An 18,088-nucleotide genomic window follows, 5' to 3' on the forward strand; every position below is an offset into this window, starting at 1 on the left:
CTGAGAGCATTTTTGTGAAAAGGACCTGAGGGCCACCACTCAGGACTAAGCAGGAAGGGGCTAAATCAGCCTCCATTTGGGAGATGGGTCAGAGGAGGAGACCCTCGAGCTGAGTCACACGGGGATAGTAGGAGTTAGCGGGAGGCAGTGGGGTCAGCATGGCCAAAGCCCAGAGGAACGAGAGCATGTCCATCAGAGGTCCCGCTGTGATTGGAGAAGGTTGAGGCTAGTGGCAGATAGGACTGGAAAAGTGGCAGACACCAGACCAGCACTGCCAGGGTCTGCCTCAGGGTTGGGGATATGGAGCAGGGTGGGGTGGGGGTTTTGGATGTCTAGCAGGGGTCAAGGGATGATTTCTTACAAGAGACTCTTCAAAAGCTACACGGGCTGGGCAACAGACCACTTGCCTTCTCCCTTCACAGGAGGCCCACTTAGCTGGGGAGTATGTTCAGCACATCCAGCAGGCCCTGGACATCCTCTACAAGGAGGTAGGAAAGAGCAGAGGCACAAGCCTGGGTCCCATCTCCTGCCAGCAACTTGCCTGTCTGCTCCCTCCCTGTGCTGCTCTCAGGGTGCATCTAGGCAAGTTGTGTTCAGGGAGATACACACTGAGCAGATCCCCACAGGGAGCAGCACCAGGATGGGAAAGGGGTGGGGGCAGCTCGCTGCCAAGCTCCTCTGAGGGGGAAATTCTTACTGAATCTGACTGTTGAGCGGCGAAGAGCTGGCCTCTAGAGCCGGCTGGCGTATTTGTAGCGAAGCACTGCAGCTTACTAGCGATGTGACGCCAAGCGAGTGACTTGTGTCTCAGTTTCCCAATCTAGAAAGTGAGCCCGATAAAGCAGTTTCAGTGAGATAAAACAGTTCTGCCCCGTTCTGGGCCTCAGTTTATTAGGAGAATTTGGGAGGGGGAGGTTGAGTTGTAGATGATCCCCTCAGCTCCTTCCAGCAGTAACTAGTGGCCCTCCCACAACTCCCTGGGGACTAATGAAGCCCACCCCTCTGCTCCCCACAGCTCCCGAGAGCTTTCATCAACATGGTGGTGGTCATGGAGCTGACTAGCCTGCACCAGGGCCAAGGCGGGAAATGTAGCATGCCGCTGGCAGCTGGGTAAGTACACAGTCATGGTCCCAGGATTAGGGCACCCGGGGAGAGCAGGGCTCACAGACGCCAACAAGGTGACAGTCCTATGCAGAGGGCAACATCGGCGTTTAGCCAGGGGATTGGAAAACCATTTCTAAAGGCCTCTGCGTTTCTGAATGCCCACTCTATGCAAGCCATGTCGTTTCTCTGGACCCCAGTTGGCTTTTCTATAAAGTGAGACAGACAGACTAAATGATTCTTAAGGCCCCCTGACACTGTCATTGATTCCAAACTCCAACTCAAGCGAGTTGTCCCATATTTGGGAGGCGGCACAGGACAATGAGCTTTCAAGACAGCTGTATCTGGCCTCGAATCCTGGCTCTGCCATTTAGGAGCTGTGGGACCTTGCGCAAACTGCATAAACCTCTCTGGGCCTTTTACGCCTCGCCTGGAACATCTCCTTGCAAAGTAGACGTGGGTTCTAGAGAAATGCATATAAAGTCCTGTCCCCGTGGGACAGGCACTAAGGAAATAGTGGCTTTTATAATATCCGTGATGAGACTGTCCTCGAAAGCCAGGCTTGGAGCTAAGGTAATTTATTTAAAGCTCAGCTACAACCCTGGCAGGAAGTTGCCATCTTCCAAGGCCAGAAGGTCACTCAGTTTTGCTATGGGGGAGGAGATTCTGTACGGGGTTGAGGGGATCTATCCAGAGTCAAATGGACTTACTGAGAAAGTTACCAGCTGGCTTCCATTCTTGCTAGGAACCTGGCCCCTGAGTGGATCGGCCATTGGCTGGGGGTATGACAAGCTCTTCCAGGATCTGCTGGCCTTGCATTCCACCTTGTCAGGGCATCTCAAGCTGGTTGACCCTTGGCGGTCTTCCCCTAACTCCAGCCTCATCCCTACCTGGTTAGTCCCTGTAGTAACCACAGGAGCCACAGACTTGGGACGGAGCAGGCAGGCAGAATTGGCAGCCTGTCCACAAGGAGACTCAGGCGTCGAGAGCCAACTTTTCCACTTTCTCTCTCAGCAAGCACCTCCTGGATCTCGTGACCCTGAGTTTCTCCACAAGTCAGCAAGACCATTATGGGGGACCTGTGTCTCACCACCTTCCCACGGGAGACAGCACAGGGTCCAGGCCCTTGTGGGTAGCAGCTTCCTCTGTGTGGGAGTCAGCCTCCCCAAGGCTGCAGAGACAGGCTGCCCCCAGTGAGCTTTTTCATAGGACACTTTGTCTTACAGGAACAACTGCACTTGCCTCACACGTTCCCAGGAGAACTCTCTTGAGATTCAAGAACTGAAGAAAGTGAACTGGAACTTCCAGGTGAACCTGCCACCACAGTCGCCCCGCTTACTGCCCCAAGTGAGGGGCCCCTTTATTCCAGAGTCAAGGGATCTTCTGAGAGCAAGGCTACTCCCTAAAGGCAGATCACAGCCCCTGAAATATTTATCTGGGCAAATTGAGCGCCAAGGTTGGGGAGGGGAGTGAGAAGTCTCGGAAGGGAAGCTGGGAAAGCCTCAGCCTCAGGTCAAGAGCACTCAGCTCCCAGAGTAGATGGCCTAGTCCCCCACCCAGAGGACGGAGGGGTGATGTTCGCTGCCTGTTGGCCCCTCTCCCTCTTTAAGAACATAAAGCTTAGCCCAACCCTACTTACTGTCCCCTCCCGTGACATGCACACCCTGAGCCTTTCTGCAAATTATTCATCTCACCAACGAGGTATGTCTTCTTACCTCTTCTAAGCCACTTCCCCTGACCAAACTTCACCCTCAGCTGTCTCCCCCCATGAACTTGAGTCTGCCCCTCACTGACCCTAAAGCCCTCCATGGTTCACATGTGGTTTTTTACATCTTATTTTCCCAGATGGATATTAAGCTCCTTGGGGATAAGCTCATCTAGTCTATCCCTTTTAGAGTCCACATACTGGCACTTAAGAAGGCCAAAGACTATGAATGCTCATCCCTCAAGATCACGGGCATTTGAGGAGCTGATGTTGAAATGTTCCCCCTTTGAGTTGGAGCTGAACTGAATTAGAACCGTCTCCTAATGCACCTCTCCATGCAATGAGAACAGGGGAGGCCTTTGGCCCAAGCAGTCTGGTCAACAGCTCAGACCCGGCCTTACAGACACTTTGGAGTGGAAGTGGGTGGTGCTCCTGCATGAGTGCTGCACACTAGAGCAGCCCCTTTAAGTCACCCTTCTCTAGGGTGGGTTGGCCCCCATCACTACCAACCCAAGGCAGCAGGACTAGAACCTGTCTGTCTAGTTTTGCCAGGAGGGTTGAACCGCCTCTCTCCCCGGTCCCAGAGTGACATCTCCAGGTACTCCTACTGGCACCAGTACCTGCAGCGCAAGGACTTCACAGTGGTCGTGCAGCCTTTCTTCCAAAACACTCTTGTCCCCCTGAACGAGGTAAGCGGCGGGCATTTCTGGGAGGCACACGTGCAGAGCCGTACCTTAGGCCCGTCCTTCTCTATGTGGGCAGTTTTCTGACCCTCTCTCTTCAGGAGGGGTTGCTTTTTCCGCTTTTCCTCTTCCCCGCCGCTTTTTCGGAGTGTGATTAGAACCTAGATGTACTTGGAAAGAGAAAATAAACATTGACCAAGCTCCCCGGGCATGGCCCTGCTATTTGCCAGATAGAGATAGAATGGAAAGCTTCCTACAAAATCGTATTCTTTTTCAACTATTAGGGCGGGGATGCTGAAGGAATAGGGATGGACTGAGGGCGGCTAGAATTCGTGTGTGTTTAAAAAAATTCAAAAATTGTAAAATTTCTCTATCGATACCTAAGCCAGCAGAGTCGAAAGGATGGGAGGAGAAATGCTCAGGGTGCCGGGTGGGTGGGAGGCAGGTAGCAGTGCCCTTGTCCCAGGAAGATAATCCCCTTGCCTTTGGTCACAGAGAGGGGACGCTGACCACACCTTCTTCTCCGAGGACTGTTTCCATTTCTCAGAACGTGGTCATGCCGAGATGGCCATCGCACTCTGGAACAACATGGTGAGTGCCGGGGGGCAATCCTAGGATGTCGACTGTTTCCCACAATGAAAACCTACTGTCTGACAAAGCTCCTTTCTCCCCAAAGCTCAACAGGGCCACACACCTTACTCGTCCCGACAGATCTGAATCTTTCGGTAATACCCCAGTGCTATGGGGGATAACTTTGTAATCAGATAGACTGGATAAAAATAACAGCTTCAATCCCTTACCATGTGACCCTGGGCAAATGATCTCTCTCTCTTCTCTGGCCATCTGTAAAAACAATGAAAATGACACAGATCTCAGAAATTTGAGATCATGTAGGACCGAGCACCCAGCACGGTAACATTCAACAAATGTCAGCCCCATTCCTCCAGTCTCAGCACATTCCCAACATCACTTGTTTAAACAGCAAAGAGAAAAGAGCCACCTAGCCTGCCACCTATTCTTGTCCTTTAAGCTGGCGAAGGGGACCTTATGCAAAGAACATACAGCCCAGGGGCCACAGCGACACCTGGCCTTGCCTCTGCCCTTTATGCCTGATCGATCAGCTACGTTTGTACAGAGCCTGACTGTATCCTCTTGAGCAGAGCAAATGAAATGCCTTTCCAACCCACTGGCTTCCTTTGATCTAGGCCCAGTGGGAACCCAATCCCCACCCCAACCTACATGTTCCTTCATTTCTCCCACGGTGACTAAACAATCGACACTCCTGCTCCTTTTGCAGCAAGTTCAGGCCTGCTGTGTCTCTGCCAAGCACCACTGTGCAAATATTCCCACACCTGTCAACTCACCCAATAGGTCACAATATTGATTGTCTCCTTAGCTACACCTACTCTCTAGCAACCTTTCCTCAGAACAGCATACAAATGGGTTTTATCCTTGGCCTACCTCATTGCAGACTCATCCTTTCTCTACTTTTGTTTTCCTGGTGTTTTCTTCCTGTTGACATCGCATTCTGCCTACTCCTAAATCTTTCCTCATACTGTCAGCCCAGGACTCTGAATTTCAATCAAAACATCTACATTCCCTCCCACCCAACCTCCACAGTAATTTTTTTTAATCCAAGTTGGCACAATATAATTCGTTTCTTTTGCAGATTTGTTTTAAAGTCCAGTTTGTCCGTCAGTGGCTGAGTCATGTGATTTGATTCCTTTTAAAATCCACGCCACCCATAACGAATGAGTATCTATCTATGCATGGTCCCATTTATCCCCCAAGATCTCAAATATAAAGCTATTGCATCATACCAACTTTTGAGATCATCATCTTACTGGAATTTCACCCCTAGAGTGACATAATAGGCCACTAGAACTAGAAAATGTCTTAGAAGTCATCTAGCCAGAATGCTCTGTAACAAAAACGCAGAGACAGGAAGCAATTTGCCCAGGGTCCCACAGCCAGTTAGTGGCAGAGCAGGGATTAGAACCCAAGTCTAATCGCCTAGTGTTATGGACACAGCACTACCTGGCCTTCCCACTCCCAACCAGATAAGCACATATGTAACTGGTGAATTCATGTCTCATAATTAGAGTCCCATGACATAGTGTCTGCAGGCTTTGGCTGACGCTCCCAGGGTCCCCTACTGTGGCAACAAACACACTTGAAAATTTTCATCTCCTACCCCTTCTCTCAACAGTGTAAGAGACTTTTTTTTTAGGCAAGGCAACCCTTGGTTGACCTCACAGATTGCAAAGACCTTGTTTTTTATTTATTTTTTACACCTACAACACCTGGTCTTCCTAGGTGGTCTCTCATGCAAGTAATAACCAGGCCGGACCCTGCCTAGCTTCCGAGATCAGACGGGATCAGGCTTGTTCAGGGTGGCATGGCCGAAGACCCCTCCAGAGACTTTTGCAAAGCACAAAAACATCAGGAGTACCAGGAAATTCTTTTCTCTTCCTTTTTCTTCTTCTGTCTTAGAGTTTTTCCTCTTTTTTCTGATGCCTATTCCTCCACTGCTGGCTGCTCCCTCCTGTGCAAATCCCATTTTCATCTAATATTTGTATTTCCCAAGGTACTGGGTGTCAGCCTAGCCTCCTGATTGATGTCCCTGTCTCTGGGTTTACAGCCCTTAAACAGCAATTCTCAACTCTGGCTGCGTAGAATCATCTTGACACTTTAAAAATAATTCATGCCTATAACCACTTTGGAAAACCTTACATATCTACTGAAGCTAAACATACATATTTTCTGTGACTCAACAATTCCATTCCTGCATATACCCCCGTCAGAAAATAGCACACACATTCACCAAAAGATGCATACAAGAAGTTTCAGAGCGGTGCTATTTGTAATCCCCAAATGTCCACCAACAGGAGAATGGAATACCTTTCAATGAGACTAAACAAACTTCAACAACATGCAGCAACATATACAAATTTAAAAAACAAGCAAATTAATGTATGGTCTTATCGGGGGGTGAATTATACTGAATGAGGGTGGCAGGGGGTTCTGAGTGCTAGTAATGTTCTGTTCCTTGATCTGGATGCTGGTTACGTGGGTATGTTAATTTTATCACAATTTATCATCTCACTTATGATTTGTACTTGTTTCTATATGTGCTAGCTTCAGTTAAAATTTTACTTAAAAATAAAGCACCAGTACCTGGGCCTCATTCCCAGAAAGTCTGACTTAGTCTGGGGTGGCACCTGGGTTCAGTATGTTTTAAAAGCTTCCCAGGTGACATTACCGTGCAGGGTTTGCAAACCATTGCCTGAGATTAATTCACCACAGGGCAACCACAGTAGTCTGCAGGAGTGAAAATCTGACCAAGTCACACCCTGCTTTCAAAATTCTAAGGCCTGCTTCTCCCAGAAGCAGAAAGGCCAGGCCCCTTAGCACACCAGGCCTTCTGGGATTGGGCCCCAATCAACCTGTCCAGCAGCCATTCTGCCATCCTCTGATTTGTACTTGGCAATCTAATTTGTACTTGGCAACCCATGCTGTCTCTGCCTATGTCTGCTCTCACTCACCCTCTTATCTTGGACTGCCCTCCCAACCTGCTCCTGGCTAGCCTTTCCTCACCTCAGCTCCAGTGCCAACTCCTACAGGAAGCCTTCTCTGAATCCCCAGAGCAGTCAAGAGGCCCACTCAACCCCTTTGCACCCTGTCCTGTCATTTGGCACTTTGTTGGTGTGTCTGGCTTAGGAAAGATGAGTTCTAGGAAGAACAACCCCATTTCCTGGGGCCGGCCCCAGGCCGTCTCCCTCTGAGCTGCTCCCCTTAGGTCTCTGTGACTCCAGTTCATCCATCCACTCACTAAGCAACTATATATTGAGTATCGCTATGTGGTGAGTACTAGTCCAGGTGCTGGGGGGTGGAGGTATGGGGCACAGCAGTGAAGGAGAATGTCCCTGTTCTCATAAAGCTTACAGTCTAGTGAGAAAAAGAAACACACCAACAAGGTAATTTCATTCAGGGCTTAAAAAGAATAAAGCAGGATGATGTGACAGAGTGACGATAAGGGAGAAGGAAGCCTCACCAAAGAAATGACGTGTGAACTGGGAGAGGCTGCCAGGCATGCAGAGGTCTGGGCCAGAGTGTTCCAGGCAGAGGAAATAGGACCTGTGCGAGCCCAGAGTCAGGAATGAACTAGAAGTGTCTGAGGAACATAAAGGCCAATGTGACTGGGGGGAAATGATCAGGGCCTCGTCCTTGGATGGCTTTCGACAGGGGAGCCATACAGTCTGGTTTACCCTCTGGCTGCTGTGTAGAGATGGACTGGAAGGAATCAAGAATGGAATTGGAAAGACCATTAGGAGGCTGCTGGAGTCCAGGCAAGAGATGAATGTGGCTGGGACCAGGGCGATGGCATGGAGGAGGAGGGAAGTGGTCAGATTTGGGATATGTTTTAGACTGGGTGACAGATGAGATAAAAGAGGAGTAAAGGCTGACTCCACAGTTTGGGGTTGGGGAAATTTAGTGGATGGTCGAAGTGGTAGAGAGAATTAGACTTAGGTGAGAAAACCAGAGTTCGATTTTGAAAGTGGTAAGTGCGAGCTACCTTCCAGATCGCCACCTAGGGTTATGAAGTAAGCTCTGAAATGTGGGAGTCTAGGGCTCAGAGAGTTGGTCATGGATGGAGATTTAGAAAAAGATCTGGGGGTCATTAAAACAGAGGCGATATTCAAAACCATGGAACTAACTGAGAGCTCGTAAAGAAGGAATAGGTGCAAAGGAGTGTCAGACCGAGTACCAAGCCCCAGGACAATCATTCCAACTTTCGACACCAGCAACAGAGGTGGAGAGAGTGGGGAGATGGGAAACAAGAAGAAGGCCATGTCTGGGGAGATGAGAAGTGAGTATTTTGAAAGGGAGGCATCGACTTTGACAAATGCTACTGGAAAGTCAAGCAAGATAAAGACAAAAAAAAAAGTGACCATTGGATCTGGCAATATATGGAGGCCACTGATGACCTTGACCAGAGCGCCAGTGATGGGGACCGAAGACAGATTAGAATGGGCAGTGGAGAAAAGGAGAGATTGGGAAGTACAGCCAGTGACTACAAACGACTCTTCTAAGAGTTATAAGGAGCAATGGCGAAGGTAGCTCGAGGGGATGTGATCAAGGGGAGGACGGTAAAGGATGGGGGATGGGTTGTGCTCCAACCGAGACAGGGAGAAACTCACGGCGATCGTCAAACCCACATGGTCATTACCTTCCTCTGCACCAGTTAGTTGCTGGGTTCCTGGAATATCACTGGGAATCGGCCAACCTGACCGTCAGCATCCATCTGTCACGAGGTGGTTCTGTTGTGGTGGCACTAAATAGAAATAATACTCTCGTATATGTAAGCTGCCTCCTGCTCACGTGTCATCTTCTCATTTGAGGATCACAACCACCCAATGTGGAGTTGTCAGGACAGGGCTGAATGCCCCGCCCCTCACCTTGGGAACAGTTCAGGAGCCTGCCTAGCACCACACAGGTCACTATCAGCAGAGCCAGGACCCTAGCTGATGTGCACACTGTATTCTGTCCAGTCACCGTGGTCTCTCCCAGGGCTAGAGCAGTCCTTCCTAATTGTGTTACTAAGGAACAGATGTAAAATTCTTTAAGACAGCAAAAAGCAAAATCATGGGCCAGGTGTGGTCATTGGCTGGCACAGCATACTTTTCACTTACCTCATAGGCAGTACCTATGGGTCAGGAGCCGGCGAGGTCAGAGACAGACAGGGACGTAGATTTTAAAATGGTGGAGGCCAGATGTTCAGGTCAGAATCAGAATAGGTGAGAATGCCAGGCATTCATCCTTCTCGGAGCTGGCCACATGTCAGGGGGCAGGCCATTGGCTAAGGATGCTGGGAGGAGGGGGTACAGCCGTTTCCGGCCCATTCACAGAGAGTCCCAAGATCAAAAGTACTAAGCAGAACTTCTCCGAACCACAGTTGCTCCCAGGAATATTTCAAGTAAACTTTTTCACCTATGAGGAAAGCATACAAAGGTGCGCCAGTGAGAAAATGCCAACTCCGTAAGCCTGAGGAGCCGACAGTAGCAACGATGTCATGATGACCGATACATTTTCAAAGTTTTCCTGAAATGACTAGCCCCACACACTTCAAGAAGTTGGTAAATGTGATCATCGCCATTTTATAAAATTGAGGATGCAGGGTCTGCGATGAGAGCCACCCACAGGGGAAGCAGGAGAGGGAGATTCCAGGCCCTGCCCATCCCACTCACTGTGGCCCCTGGACTGGTCCATCTCTCCTGGGTCTCAGTGTCCAAGACTCAGGGGCCCACCCAACTCTGACGGATTCTGACCTGTCACTCTGTGCGTGTGAGTCAGGTCCAGCTCCAGCCCCGGGGCTGCTGGTGTCTGCTATGGATCCTGCTCGCTCTCTGGTTTCAGCCTTGCAAAGGGAGGGAATCGGGTGAGATACTCCCTGCCCCACCCCCCGCCCCCACCAATAGGGTGGTCTCCCCTACTCCAGAGGGAATCAGGTTTCCTTTTTCTCTCTTCAGCTGGAACCAGTGGGCAATAAAACAACCTTCTACAACTTCACCTACAGCCGAACCAAACTCAAGTGCCCCTCTCCTGTGAGTAAAGGTCCTGCCTGTCCAGAGTGGAACAGATGTCGGGGGGCGAGAGGGGTGAGGGAGTCGTGTGATGTAGCACCTGGAGACATGAAAGTCCCCTGGAAGGCTTTGTCATCATGTACCCTCACTCACTGCCACCATTCTCAGATCTCAGCACTCCTCACTGCCCTCGACACTTAGCTCCACGGAGGGCGGGCAGCCATGAGTAGGGGGGGAAGGAGAAAGCACAGTGCGGACTGAAGTGGGAAGAGGCACTCAGGGGAGGCAGGCAGCGCTGGCCAGACCTTGAGTCACGCTCTGCCCCTGAGGGGTCTGAGTCATTCTCTGTCTTAAACATGGCGAAGGAACTCTCCCATGGGAGTGGGGGCATGGCAGGGAAAGGGAAATAAGACGCCGTGTCTGTTCTGGGAGCCTGCAGCCTTCTTTCTCCCTTTCCACCACTGCCATTTTCTAGGACTTTATTGCCCTTACTCGGACCACTGACAAAGTCCCAAACTTGCCCCCTAGCTCTCCTCTCTCCCTTCTCCATCCATCCCATAATTGCTGCGAACATGGAACAACCTACTCGGAAGTAACTCCAGTCCTGTCGAGACTGCTCGAAACCCTTCCCTGGTCCCTCTGCCCATTGAAGAGAATCCAGATGGGGGGCACCTTCTTCAGTCACCTTAGACACACTCTGCTCCTGGAAAATGGAGCCTCTTCCCAGACGAGCCCCACGATTGCCCATGACTGTGCTTTCCTCCCATCTGCTCCTTCTGGAGGTTCATCCCTCATGTCTATCTATGAAAAATTTTCACATCCTTCAAGTTCCAGATGTGGCCCTCCCTGGGCTACGGTTTCACCTTATCTCACCCTACCCATCCTGCCCCAGACACACACCTGCCTTGGTCTCTCTTTCCTGCTTATACCTCTCATAAGACAAGACGAGCTCCTTTGTGATGTGATTGTTTCTCAACATGTCTTATCTCCTGACTGGACAATGAGAGAGGTCACATCTTAACCCTCAGGTACTCTGACAATTCCCAGTGACAGGGCCCCCGCAAGGTGGGCACTGAATTCATGATCAGAGAGAGGGAGAAAAGAATCCAGCAGGCAGGACCAGCACCTCCTCCCTCAGCCCTTCTCACTTTCAGTTCTCAGATCTACTACAAAACCAGCCAAACCAGTTGTTCTTCCACGCTGACCTTCTCTGCTCCCCAGGCACTCCCGGATGGGAGGGTGAGGGGAACTGTCCAGTGGTGGCCTAGAGGAAACAGAGGTGGGGACTCTGCCAGCTCCTCAGGACTCTTCCATTGGTCACCTGTCAGTTCCCAATCTTTCAAACTCAGTCTGACAGGAAAGGAGATGCTGGTGAGACACCACAAGGAGGTCAGAGCTGGGTGGTGACCACTTCGGCTCCCCTTCCTCCTTCAGAAGAGCGGGGCACAGTGTAGATGAGAGAACTCAAACAGATCAGCTGTGATAGGCGTGTGCAAGGTGATTGTAGCATCTCTGGGACAGAGACTTAGCGAGCCTAAGGTAGGCAGGTGGATGGTTTTCAGAGGCCTTAACCCCTGATCCTGTCCTCCACAGGAGAGCCCTTACCTCTACACCCTGAGGAACAGTCGGCTCCTCCCAGATCAGGCTGAAGCAAGCCCCAGGGTGCTGTCCTGGGCTGTGCCTGTGGCAGCAGGAGGTGGCATTGCAGTGGGCATCGGCTTCATGATGGTGTTGAGGGCCGTAAGAGGTGGGTGGAGGAAAATCTTCCAGTAAGCCTGGACACTATGAACTTGTAGGCCCGCCAGCCATGTGTAGGCATGCACCCTAAATTCCCCAGCCACACTCTTCACCAGACAGCATTTGCTTTAACACTTGGTGATGTAGGGAGCCAAAGGGACAATCATGACTTCTTGGGGCATGGAGCCTACGTTCCTGGAACTGGCAAATTTAAATAAAGACCAAAGCTGTCCTGTTTTGTGGTTAACCTGCTTAAAGCTCTCGCCTTCCATCTGTTGTGTGGCATAAGTGTGAGGGCTGGAGCCTTTTGTGTCCTGTCAGCCAGAGCTGCCTAATTGGTAGCCGACCATGGCCCAGAACTGGTCCCCTGTCAGGCTCCAGCTCAGTACTGGAGAAGCATATCCTAGAGACACCAAACTCACTATTTCAAAGGTGGGGAAAACATGGGTCACCAGGTGGTAGCTGGAATTTTAGAGCTGGCTGGCCACCGTCCAATACAATCCAACACGTACCTGTTGTGCACCTGTTTTATACCCTGCACAATGTAGAGTGTTGTACCTCCAAGCCGTGCATGTCACAGCCTGGCCAAGAAGATAACTCCTTCAAAAGAAAAGCTTGGTGACCGTGTGTGATTCACCAAGGCTTTGGTGAGTAAATGTGTCTGATTTCAAGACTAGGAGGAGTTCATTGGGAAAATTTCCTGGGAGAGAGCATTTTGAAATGCTGTTTAAAAAAAAAGGATTGGGATGTGAACATTTCACATATTATCCTCAACCTGATTTTCTCAAGGTGCTAAATTTAAGAAAGACTTTCTCTTCCTACATCACACATTGGTGAGAGAGAGAACTGGAGAGAGTCCGATAATACAGGCTGCATTCACTTAGCCCCTACTAGGGGCAAGGCCCTGAGCTGAATGAATGTCTTACACACATTATCTCTTTTATTCTGCACAAAAACCAAGGGAGGGATGATGAAAAAGGTTTGAAAATAGAAGTGGTAATTTCACAACATTGTGAATGCGTTAAATACCACCGACTTATTCACTTTAAAATGGCTAATTGTATGTCGTGTGAATTTTACCTCAATAAAAAACAACAACAACAAAAAAATTATCATCAACATCATCAGTTTCTATCTGATCCCACAGCTTGAAATGACAAGGGACGTAGGTCAGAATCCCAGATATACCATTTAAATGTGTGGCCTTTGGAGCAAATCCCATCACCAGCCTGAGCCTCAGTTTCTTAGATACCTCATCTATAAAATTCAGAATACCCATTTTGCCTGCCTCACAGCACTGCTGGCAAACAAGAAATGTATTGTATAAAAATGTTCTGTAACTCTAAGACCCTGCACACATAAACTGGGTTGAGATAGGATCCAGACTGTGGGGGACGTGAAATCCAGAGGTGAGTGGGGGAACCGGGCAGTGACTGTGCATGAAGACTGCCTGTCTTCTTCTCATGCAGGTTCATCATCTTATCTCACTTTGACAAAACAGAATAGAGTCCCCAGAGGACCTTGGTCCCATCCCAATGTTCTTCGAGCTTTAATTTCTGTTTCTGTACAACAGAAACAATATACTTGCCCCCCTTCTTCCTAGGGACCGGAAATCATAGCAACTAAATTACACATATCCTCAATAACTACCACATGCCAGCCTGTGCTCCTGACTTACCATTGTGTAACAACAAAGAGGACCCATTAAATCCAATAGTTCATCCCTCCACTCTTTTCCCTCAAGTTTCCATTCCAATAAGTCCCACTTCAAAGAATCATGGAAATTATAATGACGAGCCCCCTCACTTGTGGTTGGAATTTACACTACCCAAGGAATCCAGGAGCCCCCAGTCTGAAAAATTAACAACAACAACAAAAAAGTGATCCCAGGCTGGTAACCAAGAAACACTGCAGAAACAAAGAGAAATCCTCTCTGGAGGGACAAAAGCACAAGCCGAGCCTCCGATTCCCACCAAATAGATGCCAAAAAAAGCCAAAATTTAAAAATATGTGCAAGTACCTACTTGAACTTGGTGGTAGTATATATACATTGTCTACACACCATGTCCTTTACCTATAGAAAAATGTTCTGTCTAGTTAGGATGATGCTCACAGCCACATCGTAAACGAAGCCATCAAATCCTAAGAAAGCTATACTCTACGGTCTTCTTCATAGAGGCTTTTGAATTCAGAAGAGATCAGTGTGGATTAAACTTGGTCAAAAGCTTTCATAAAAGACATGGAACTTTCATTGAGCTCTGAAGGATGGAGAGAGAATTTGGTTAGAGGCCAAAAAGAATGGGGTTTTAGAGTCTGGAAAAATTCCATCTGAACAGACGAATACAAGCATGGTATGTATAGGGGACAATTAGAAAGCCAGAAAAAATGAGTGTGGATGAGCCAGATACAGCTGGATTAGGGGGACACTAAAGAAAGGGTAAGGAGTCAACAGAGATTATACTGTTACAATGGTTGTACTATCAGGCTGCATTTTATTTGGGACTATAAATGTTATTGGGAAAAGATTTGTATGAGGAAAAATAAAAGCAATAAAAGTCGATAGAGTGCTTATATTATGACATGCACCTTCGTGTACAATAATTAAAATTTCTACATCCCTATTATCGTCCCCTTTTCACAGAGGAGAGAACCAAGATTCAGAGAAGAGGTAACTGGCCAAGAGTTATACTTTCATTACACAATGGGACATTCATCAAAATGAGTACTAGTGTCCAGGGTAGGGGAATGACCCCAAAACATAAAACACATGATTCTAGCAGGAACTGGGCCAAATTGCAAATAAATGTGGTATAAAATAAAAATCTAAGAAGGAAGGATATTATCTTCACAAGGCTGTGATTGTACCATGAGTTCCTCTGCTTCCAATTGGTCTGAAGAGCTCAGCCATCTCTAGTTAAAAAGCTATGATTTAAAAAGTTAACTAAAAAGACTAAGATTTACTTTACTAGAATATACGTGGAGTTATAGCAGCAGGCAAATCTTTTAATTGGAAAAAAATGAAGATACAATCCCTGTGAGAATCAGTGGACAGTAAATGACAGGATTAGACCCACATTTTACGTAAGTTTTTTAACGGTACTAAAGACATTATAAGTATGTTTAGAAAGATTAAAGATACAAGGAATTTAAAACATGAGACAAGAATAAAGCATTACTTTTTAAAATAAAGGATTTGTGAAAGAACTAAGAACCAAATAGAACTTCTAGAAATCAAATATATTGGTACTAAAGAAAATTCAACTGCAGTAGATGTGGTCAAATCAGTAGATTAAACACTTAGTGATCCAACATTTTCTGTGTATTTACTGTATACCAGGCATTGTTTTTAGCAATAAGTCTGAACACTCATCGATACTCATAACAGCCCAGTAACATACGTACTAATACTACCCCAATCTTACAGACAGAGAAACTAAAGCAGATTCTATAGCTTTTCAATGTTTTGATAAGAATTCAATAAGATAAAAACAATAATTTAAAAGACGGGTATTCAATATTTAACTCCCTTCCCATACCAGTATAAATTCCAATAGATTGTTCAAAATCTTTATAAAACCACCATAATAATGAAAATATATTTGGCACCTTACAGTTTACAAAGCACTTTAATATATTCTCATTTGATCCTCACCACAAACTTGGAAGCAAAAGATAGTATTAAGAAAAACAACATCCAAATGTCTAACCAATGTACTGAATACTTGAAACTAATAAAATTGAAAGGAAAAAAGAAAAAAACACCCCAAACTTGGAAAGAAGGCAGGAGAGCAACCACTTGTCCTGTAAATGTCGTTGTTTAACAAGCTCATCTCAAAGATATTTACTGATCCAGAATACCATTTGACTTTGTTATTTACTATTAAATAGAGCCCAGGCGCTATGAAGTTATGTTAACTAGTGAATTTCTGACACAAAAAAGATAACCTCAAGGTTACAGTTTTATCACCCTATATGACATTAACCATTTTCATATCTATAAGCAACATCATTTCAGCATTCCTTTGACATGTAAATTTGCATTCCTCAAATTCTCCTTGGAACCTGACTTCACCATCATAATGACTGCCTCATTAATTACTGAGTTAAAGTCTGACAAGTGTTCACCCTATAATATGAGAATCATGCTTTTTAACTTTTTAAAAATTAAGAATGATTTAAGTAACTAAGGAGCAAATTTTTAAAAATTATATAAAACCCAAGAGCATATTATAAAAACCTAGTAAAAGAGAACTATTGGGAACCAACAACCCAGTAATTCCATCCCTAGGTGGCAGTTCCCAAAGAAACATTTGTAAATATGTATGTCTAGGGCAGTATGTGCAAGCATATGCATGGCAGTGTTGTTTATAAAATCAATAAAACTGGAAATGATGAGATCAATGGCCATCAAGAGTGGATTAAAAAAAATAACTTATGGTACATTAATACAACGGAGCATTTATGCATCAGAGAAAAATGAATCCCTATAACTTCATTCATCAACATGGGTGAGTCTTACAATGAAAAGTTTTGCAAAGATTACATGTAACATGGCTCCATTTAAATGTGGAGAGAAGCAGTGAAAGGAGTAAAGGTAATCAATGTCACAATTATCATAAAAATCAGTAAAGTTGTTACATTTGAGAGAAAGAAGGGGTTGTGATTGAGGGAGGATGCATGGAGAGCATCTAAGATACTGGATTTGCTATTTCTAAGGTACCTAGTAGTGGTTTCACAAGATTTTGCTTGATAACTATTCTTTAAGTTGAATATCGTGTATATGTATCAGACTTTTTCTGTACTATTTCATCATATTAAGTTAAAAGAATGGAGGAAGATGCTTTATACGACAACCAAGCTAAATTAAATTGCTTATTTCTTGAGTGACCATTTGGAGGGAGCTCCTTGGGGCTCTGAAGCCTGAGGATATACCCAGGAAAACCTCCACTTTCCCAGCCATCTGGAAAAGTTGTTCTCAAGGGCCACATACAAAACTTGGTAAGCGTTCATTACAAAGTCTCTGAAGTGAAGTATATATAAGTCAAAGTTGATCTGGGCAAAGAAACAGAGGCCCCCACTTCAGGGCAGCCCTCAGACCCAGTCTCCTGGGAGCAGGCCAATTTGGGCCCCACTCCAAGGCATACATGGGTGCTACAGCAAGAGCTCAGTAGGCTTCAGTCAAAGGAGGCCACTCAAGTGTGGACCCTCGTATCTCTATGTGATGTCCATAAAACTTGTCACTATAAGTTTGTTCCACTATTTTGGCACGTGGCACTGTGACATATCAAGGAAATATGTGTCCTCCTGGAGAGGCCCCAGAGTCCACCCCTACTGGCCCTCGCTGCACCATCCAGCAACAAGCAAGCTGTCCTCAGGAGCCTTCTGCACAATGCTGGAGGCGGAGGCACAGAAGAGGGAATGAGGAGGAGGAGGGGAAATGGAGGAGCCCCTAAATATTTCCACATGGATGGTGGGCAGTCATTTGAATTTCATTGTGTGATCAGTTAAAGTCTTAAGAACAATCAAGCTCAGTGATTGGAGAATCCACACTGACCAGGGAGGAGGAGAGCTGGGGAAGAGAAAGAAGCAAAAGGAGAGCCTATTCCTGAACTATTAGGAATGACCCTATTTCTTCAACCGTAGTAGCACACGGATAACGTCTACCATAAAAGGCTGTTAGCGGATTAAATGAGAACACGGATGAAAGGGTCTGGCAGAGGCGGTGCTTGATAAATGGGAGCTGCGATGATTCTCATCTCTTGTATGCAACCTGGGCTGAAAGTGTGTCCATGAATCCCGCTATCCCCTCCCTCTGCAGTGTATTGCCTACTCTGGTTCTCCATACATTTGAACCTAAGCCTAGAATTAAAGTATTGGCCTTCTAGCAAAGGCTCAGCCTCACGCTTGTACCTAAGGGGAGGGCCCTCCCTTGAATGGAACAACTGAGGCAGCAGCCCTGAGTCCCACACTCAAAGGTGAACAGGGAGGCTACAGGGCATGCCTCGAACTTTCTTTTCTGAACAGTATTAAATTCAATTTTGAATTGTCTGTCTTTACTGATGTCCCAAAGACCCATAAAAGAGGTTGATGGTGTAGGCTCCTTTCAAGTGCTATCATCTTGGGTAGGCCGTAAACTTAGAGAACACCTCAGGGTCCACGATACAGTGAGTGGCAAGCTCTCACCACCTAAATCACCAGAGAGGCAGCTGCTTTCTCTGCCCACTCTGCCAGGGGATGCTGATATAACAAAGTCTGGTTTTAGATTTTTATTTCTAAAC

The 18,088-nt window shown here is 46.9% G+C and overlaps 1 protein-coding gene across 1 annotated transcript in view; it reads left to right on the forward strand.

The window, feature by feature from the left end:
* Positions 1-12,047, forward strand: part of PLB1 (phospholipase B1) — a 120,842-nt gene extending 108,795 nt beyond the window's left edge. Inside the window, exons 53-59 of the mRNA XM_006910435.3 lie at positions 423-488; positions 1,016-1,110; positions 2,328-2,409; positions 3,391-3,495; positions 3,985-4,080; positions 10,020-10,094; positions 11,667-12,047. Coding sequence (XP_006910497.1) covers positions 423-488; positions 1,016-1,110; positions 2,328-2,409; positions 3,391-3,495; positions 3,985-4,080; positions 10,020-10,094; positions 11,667-11,846 — 699 coding nt within the window. The 3' untranslated portion in view covers positions 11,847-12,047. The remainder of the gene's footprint in view (positions 1-422; positions 489-1,015; positions 1,111-2,327; positions 2,410-3,390; positions 3,496-3,984; positions 4,081-10,019; positions 10,095-11,666) is intronic.
* Positions 12,048-18,088: the final 6,041 nt, after the last annotated feature.

This window comes from Pteropus alecto, unplaced genomic scaffold (assembly GCF_000325575.1).
Source record: "Pteropus alecto unplaced genomic scaffold, ASM32557v1 scaffold61, whole genome shotgun sequence".
Classification (NCBI taxonomy): Eukaryota; Metazoa; Chordata; class Mammalia; order Chiroptera; family Pteropodidae; genus Pteropus; species Pteropus alecto.